At 39.1% G+C, this 7,718-nt stretch overlaps 1 protein-coding gene across 1 annotated transcript; it reads right to left on the bottom strand.

Moving 5' to 3' along the window:
* Positions 1-2,728: 2,728 nt before the first annotated feature.
* Positions 2,729-7,230, bottom strand: LOC112462533. Its single transcript, XM_025028364.1, has 3 exons — positions 7,109-7,230; positions 6,885-7,025; positions 2,729-2,869 (listed from the first exon to the last, which is right to left on the bottom strand). Exons 1-3 carry the CDS (start codon positions 7,228-7,230, stop codon positions 2,797-2,799), a joined length of 336 nt encoding a protein of 111 aa, XP_024884132.1. The 3' UTR covers positions 2,729-2,796.
* Between the last annotated feature and the right edge of the window lie 488 nt (positions 7,231-7,718).

Genomic DNA, 7,718 nt, shown 5'->3' with positions numbered 1-7,718 from the left:
TTATAATGTTTCTATACAAATTGTAGTACTGGTCAGTGATTAATTTCACATGGAATATTCAGTTCAGTACTTGAGTATTAATATTAAAATACTGGCCAGTGATTTATTACACATAGAATCCTTGGTTCAGTACTTCAGTACTAACATTGAAATACTCATCAGTAATTCAACACAAGTATTTATTACACAAGTATTTTTCACCTAATATTAAATGCTTTCTCATCAGAAATTTAATACTAAGTATTCAATACTCGTCCTGTATTAAATATTACTTTCATAAATTACTGACCAGTAATAAAATACTATGCAATACTTGGATCACAGTGATTCAAGTACTAATAAATACTTAATTTTAGTATTATTAATACACATTATTAATACAAAATAAGTATTTATTACTAACTAGCTAGTAATACTTTTTTGTAAGGGAATAACGTACAAATTACCCTAAACGAACTTCAAAAAATGATTCAAGATGTAATTGCGAATCATCGCGAATAGATAAGAACAACGACCGCTGGGAACTCGATGCCTACACCGACCGATCCACGAGCATAAGCTCAGGGGGGTCAGTGGACCGGCTGAGTCCACGACAGCGATGAAGACGCCGAAAGGCAAGTCAGGCCCACGACAACGCCAACGACCGCTGGGAACCTGATGCCCACACAGACCGACACACGATCACGAGCTCAGGGGGGTCAGTAGACCGGCTGAGTCCACGACAGCGACGAAGACGCCGGGAACCAAGTCAGGCCCACGACAGCGCCAACGACCGCTGGGAAACTGGTGCCTACACTGACCGACCCCAAATAATAAGATCGACAATCGATAGACTGTTTAAGAAGAGGGCGATAACGCGGAAAAAGAAAGGATCAAGAGAATTACGGGACTTACTACGTGATGAGTTCAAAACGTTGGAGTGGGTTTCTTCTCGAAATAGACGTTGGTGTCGTTGGTGGATGAGTCGGAGTGACTGATGTGCTGTTGGATCTTTTGCACAGACTCTAAAATGCGGAATCGTGACTCGAAAACGGAAAAGATCACGATTATAATGCCGAGATGTAGACTAAATCTTCAGAGGCTTGAAGAGACTGAGAAGTTTTGAGGGCGAGTGCCGCAATCTCGGGGTTTATATAAGAAAATGTAGGGAATGGAAGGGGTGGATTTCATGTGGGGTGTGTCTGGTTTTCGTTTAAAGGATTTCGGGTTGGCGGGAAATTTCTAATTTTTGTTTAACGGATTTCTTATTGGTTGAGATGTTCCTCACCCAAGAGGTAGATTCTTAAGTTTTCGCCTATCCTGGAAAGCTAGAGACGGTTATCGATTTTTGCGGTTTTCCATTGGTGAGCCTCCTCTTAAGGCCCCACTGTCTTATTGGGGGTATAACCCATCGGTTCTTTCCAGTGACGCATTTGTTTTTTGGCTATCGCCGATTTCTTTTTTATTGGGGTTCCTTACTTATCTCGCGACCCTGTTTTCATGTTGACAAACAATCCATACTTCTAAATTTTAAGTGCAGTTTTATTGCAAACAGAAACTTCCGCCACGTGCTCTTAAGATTTCTAAAAGCACGTATTAGGTTTCGTTTCTGTTTGTCGGAACATCGCACGGCCAGTTTTGAGTGAGTCGCGCGATATAATACAGATCCATCATCTCCCGTCTGGAGTTAAGGCTCCTTTCTGCGCGTCGTGTCGCCGGATTTATAGTTATGGGCCAGACGAGGTTGACGAGAGTCTGGTCACCATATCCCCCGTTTGTTAGTAATTTGTCATCTGAGGGGTTGCTTTTAGTTCCCCAAGCAAATAGGTAGTTTGGTCATAAAAAAAAGGAATGCGAGATCTAACCTCATGCCCCGATCGATAACCGTCCGTACTCGGCTTGTTTATCCTAATCTTAGGGCTATCTTAGGTGCATAAGAATTCCCGCGAAAAAGGGATATCGTGGAGTCCGCAGGACGTAACAATATTAAGTGATAAGATAGGTTCCCACAATAACGATCTTTCAGGTAAAATCTCACTCTATATGTATGTATGTATGTATGTATGTATGTATGCTTTATTCCTTTTCTTCACAGGGTTCGAAAGGCGTTTTTTCAAAGGAACGATCCCAAACCTTTTACATTGTATCTCCACTTCACTTATACACTTACATTACAACTGGCGTTTTTCAGGGACGTACCCAACCCTTTACAAACACCCTACTGAAAAAAATCACGTCACGAAATCACGTCATGAAATTACATCACGAAATCACGTAACAAAATTACGTAATTAATGACATAATTAATCACGTAACAAAATTACATAATTAATGACATAATTAATCACGTAACGGATTGTTCCAAATCGGTACGTGATTTTAAAAATCACGTAATTTAAAAAATTACATAATGCTGGGAAACACATTTTTTTTTTAATCTGGATAAAGTTATATAGGAACTACAAAGTTTGTTTAATTGCTTCTTCGTCGTAACTTATGCATGTAAAACATGATTTAAGCAAAATAAGTGGTTCTAAATAAAAAATCAATACTGTATATTAATTATATTGTCTATAATTTTATTTTTATGAGTCAACTTTTTAAGTATATAAGTGAGTGTAAAAGTGCATAAGTATAAGTATATAAGTGAGTATATCAAATATAATAATATAATAAAATAAATAGCATATATAACATAAACAACTTAGATATATGTTATGGTAACGTTAACAAGGTTAGCTTATTTTAACATTGGTAATATGGTAACACTAAACTTAATCACTATCCGATAATGATTCACTGGAATTTGAATCATTGCTACTTTATGAAGAACTTGATGAATTGGGCGATGTTGGACGTCAATGACGTTTTCTTTGTTTTTCTTCTTCTTCTGCAAAACATTTTTAACATTATTATTATTAAGGTGTTTTTAATTTTTTATTAGTAACTTTTAGAATATATTGTTTTCTAATTTTTTGTATTTATTTATTGAAATATTTTGTTTAAAAAATCTAGACTGTTAAGATCTAGCATGTTAATTAAAAATGTTTATTATTTTTTATAATCATCTATGCTAACACAATAATGTTTAAAAATATTAAAATTTTTTATTTAATTCAATATCTTATATTTTACATGTTGTGACGTTGCACCGGGTGCCCGTCACTGGGACCGGGCACGTAAACCCCCCCTCGAACCTTTATACGGCGCGCGTACCCGCTTGTCGTCGAGTTATCATGTTTTTCGTTTAGCTATTATAGGCCAGTCAATAAAGACACTAAAATTCGAAAATTTAACTTTAATTACAAAAGTTTTCAAATTTTGATGGAATATTGGGTGAGTTGAAATAACAATAAATCTCATTTTGCAACCATTTTCGAGGTCCGGAACATGTTAAATATATTGCAAAAAAATGTTAATTTATTATAACTTTGCGAAAAAAATTATAAAAGTGCTGCAAATTGATAGAATAACTTTTACAATTGCCCCGAACAGTTGTGCCAATTTGCAACCTTCTATGTTGCACGCAATATATATTTTTTTCATCAATGATGGAACAATTGTTTATTTGGTCGTAATTTTGTCAAAAAAATTGCAAAAGTTTTGCAAATTGGTTGCAAACGTTGAGATTATTTTTCGTCACAAGCTGTTAAGTTTGCAACCTCGGACAAGGTCCGCAACAATGAAAAATTAGCAACAATTATTATTTTGCACTTTTTACAAGCGTGAAAAAATTGCAAAAGTTTTGCAAATTTTACGGAGTGCTTCAAATGTCTTCCCTTATCCAAATATAAATTTGCAACCCTCTACTAGTTACGCAAATTATTACAACTTATTTGACTAAATACGTTATTTTATAAAAAATTTCAATGTTACGCGCCTCGAAATAGGTTGCAAATCTAATACATTGCGGAAAATATTACAATAGACATTGCTTTAAGTTTGCAGGACTTTTGCAATTTTTTTCGCAAAGTTATAATAAATTAACGTTTTTTGCAATGTTTAGCATGTTCCGGACCTCGGGGATGGTTGCAAAATGAGATTTATTGTTATTTCAACTCACCCAATATTACATCAAAATTTGAAAACTTTTGTAATTAAAGTGAATTGATTGTCTTTATTGACTGGCCTATTAGTTACAGGAGGAAGCGGTCGGGCGGTCCGATTAGGCCGGGTGGCGCCATCCGCCGGCGCGGCGAAGCGCCTCAAAATTGTAGGAGGCCGCGAAGCGGGCCCGCCACGATTGTCACTGTTGGGCCGATCTCGAGCGTGCGTGGACGTCCGGCGAGGAGTCCTGAGGGTGTATTAAGCGAGGGCGGCGGCCCTACAAGCCCATCAAGAAGGAAGGATCGAGGACCACGAGAGTATTGTAAACGACCTACAATCCCGAAAGTATGTAAGGTAACGGGGGCCAGCGGGGCGGAACGTCGAGTACCGTTTCACGTATCGTATTTCGTATTTGGAGATGTGCGTAGGATCGCTTCCCGACCTACGCACTAATGTCGTGAATCCCTCGGGATTAGTGCTTCAGTCATTTTTACGGGTCTGACATATCCCGCCCGCGGCTACCCCGTGAATAGAGTAAAAAGGGGGTTCTTTTCCGCTCGACTCGACAATCCGGTGTATGATTGCGTGTGATAGCGTGTCGGCGTACGACGTGGCGGCTTTGCCACGCGTCACGATCCTTGCGAGTGTTATGCGATTATGCGGATCGGCTCAACAGTCACCCTAATATTAGTTTTCGCGCTTCCGTTAATCCGAGTGTTTATTTTCGCGTTTCCGGTAGTCTTAGTGTTTCGTTAATCGTAAGTCTCGCGTCCACGGTGGCGTGAATCCGTCCGTGCGTGCATTCTGGGGCGTATCGGCACGTAGACCCGTTAATTACCACGCCCGGTGCTTTGAGTGTGAGGCGGCGGAGTAACGAGTCGGGGGTGTGCAGTTCAGATTATTCTATTTACAGTTTCGCGTTTTCGTTAGTCTTAGGGTTGCGCTCCTTCGGGTGGAGATATCACGCGCCCCGGAGTATATCGTGCGGAAGTATCACGCGCTCGCGGAGTGGACCGAGGAGCGAGAAGAATCGTACCCATTAGATTGCGTGTACTCTTTCGTTAGTTGCGATTGCGTGTATCCTTTCGTTTGCGTGTATTATTTCGTTCGTTGGCCTATATTATCACAATTCGTGTATGACTTAATATTAGTTCGCGCTTCCGTTAAGCTTGCTTACTGCGTTCTGCGTAGTTCATTGCGTGTATTATTTTGTCGGCGTATATTATTACTTTTCGCGTATTTCATCGCGTAGATTATTCCTTGCGTGTATTATTTTGTCGGCGTATATTATTACTTTTCGCGTATTTTATCGCGTAGATTATTCCTTGCGTGTATTGTTTCGTCGGCGTATATTATTACTTTTCGCGTATTTCCTCGCGTAGATTATTCCTTGCGTGTATTAGTTCGTCGGCGTAGATTATTACGTTTTGCGCATTTCATCGCGTAGATTATCTCTGGCGTGTATTACTTCGTCGGTGTATATTATTGCGCCTCGCGTACTTCATAGCGTAGATTGTTCCTTATTGCGAGTACAAGTTACCCGTACGTTTTTCCGGGAGTATTATTTCTGCATCCGAGTTTATTTATAACGCGCAGACCCTTCGAAAGACCTTACGTGGTCGATAGATTGCGATTGATCGCGGCGAATACTTCGCTCGCGTCCTGCAAGTTGTAACTCAATTATCAAGCTTTCTCTTATATTATATTTTGATTTACATGCTACTTGAGTGCTTTCTTTTGTGTTTATCTTCGCCTCACCACGGTCAAACCCCTCCGCCTTCGGCCTATGTAAGAACCACGACCCTCTACCGAAAATCCTGAGCAGTCGTTGCGATCGGCCAGAGCGGGTGTATCTTGACATATGAATTAAGAGTTATATCGATAATTAGAGTTTATGTCGGATCTATGTAGAGTTCATGTAGAGTACTTTTCGCGGGTTAGAGTAAACGGTGGTGTGGCCGTATCCACACCTGGCGCCAAAAGTAGTTTCGTATCGCTTTCGAGATCCGCTCTGCCACCCGATCAGAGATTTGCTACGCGATTCAGTCCCGCCTCACGGCCCGGGGAAAATAATACAGAGAATTAGCGTCGCAATGTAAACACAACTATATTACAAATTATTTTTTTAAGTATCTTTTTACTGTTAAAGAGTTCTTTAACTGTGTATAAAAAGTAATGAGAAAAATATCAATTATTAAAAGAAAAAGTACTATACTTTAAAGATTAATTCCATTAAGTTACTTGTTTTTATAAATTTTTATAAATATATCAATCTATAACACATATTTTTCATTAAAAAATACAAAAAAATATTACCTTTAAACGTATAAAAATTATTTGTCTATTGTTGTTTAAAAAGTATTGACAAGCAGATATGACGAGAATTCTTGAGTAGGTGAGCGATAGAAAAAGAGTTCTTTTTAAAAAAATTTCGTTTTTATTGTATGTAGTTTTTTTTTTAAATATGCCAACGTAAAACAAATTGATATGAACTAAAGAGTTTTTACGTGAATATAAACAAACAAATCAGTAATCAGTCCTAAAGATAGAATAGAGAATAAACTAAAAAAGAGTCAGATCCTACAAAACGAAATCAAAGTATCTAAATTACTGACTGAGAATGAAAATCCGAAACGTATTTGAATGTAATGCTGCTGACAAAAAAAAAGATAGAAAAATGAAAAAGAGGGCCCTTTGCATGAATGTCTATCAGATCGATTCTTGGGCTAGAATTTTAGGCCAGAGCCACAAGAACAAAATGCAGATCTCAGATCTGAAAACGAGAATGAACCTAGCAGAGGTCCTTGTACTTTGACGACCAATGTCGATCTTCAATATGGCGTCTTAAGATTCGGAATCTATCAAAGGCCCCGCTCATGGGATTAGATCTCTCGCCTCGATCTTCCCTCACGGACGTTAGTCGTTGCAGCTCTCCTTTTCCTGCTGATGAGTCCACTCCTTGGTCATCTGAATCTCGCTCGGTCAGAGTCCAAAACAACCTTTGCAGTTGTTAAGATGAATCCGAAAGAGGGGCAGAGAATCGACTCGTCCGAAAGATCGCAAGCAAATGCGGCCATGACACCTGAGCGCCCCCACTTTGTTCAGGACAAAGAGAAGAAGGAGGTGGGAGCGCTCAGGTGTCATGGCCGCAGTTGCATGCGATCTTTCGGACGAGTCGATTCTCTGCCCCTCTTTCGGATTCATCTTAACAACTGCAAAGATTTTGGACTCTGACCGAGCAAGATTCAGATGACCAAGGAGTGGACTCATCAGCAGGAAAAGGAGAGCTGCAACGACTAGCGTCCGTGAGAGAAGATCGAGGCGAGAGATCTAATATTGAAGATCGACATTAATCGTCAAAGTACAAAGGCCTCTGCTAGGTTCATTCTCGTTTTCAGATCTGAGATCTGCATTTTGTTCTTGTGGCTCTGGCCTAAAATTCTAGCCCAAGAACCGATCTGATAGACATTCATCCAGAAGGCCCCTTTTTTCATTTTTCTATCTTTCTTTTTTTCGTCAGCAGCATTACATTCAAATACGTTTCGGACTCTCATTCTCAGTCAGTAATTTAAATACTTTGAATTCGTCCTGTAAGATCTGACTCTTTTTAGTTTATTCTTTATTCTATCTTTAGGACTGATTACTGATTTGTTTGTTTATATTCACATGTAAAAACTCTTTAGTTCATATCA

Source organism: Temnothorax curvispinosus, unplaced genomic scaffold (assembly GCF_003070985.1).
Source record: "Temnothorax curvispinosus isolate PA1 unplaced genomic scaffold, ASM307098v1 QBEX01001326.1, whole genome shotgun sequence".
NCBI lineage: Eukaryota > Metazoa > Arthropoda > Insecta > Hymenoptera > Formicidae > Temnothorax > Temnothorax curvispinosus.
This window is presented reverse-complemented; position numbering and strand designations above follow the sequence as displayed.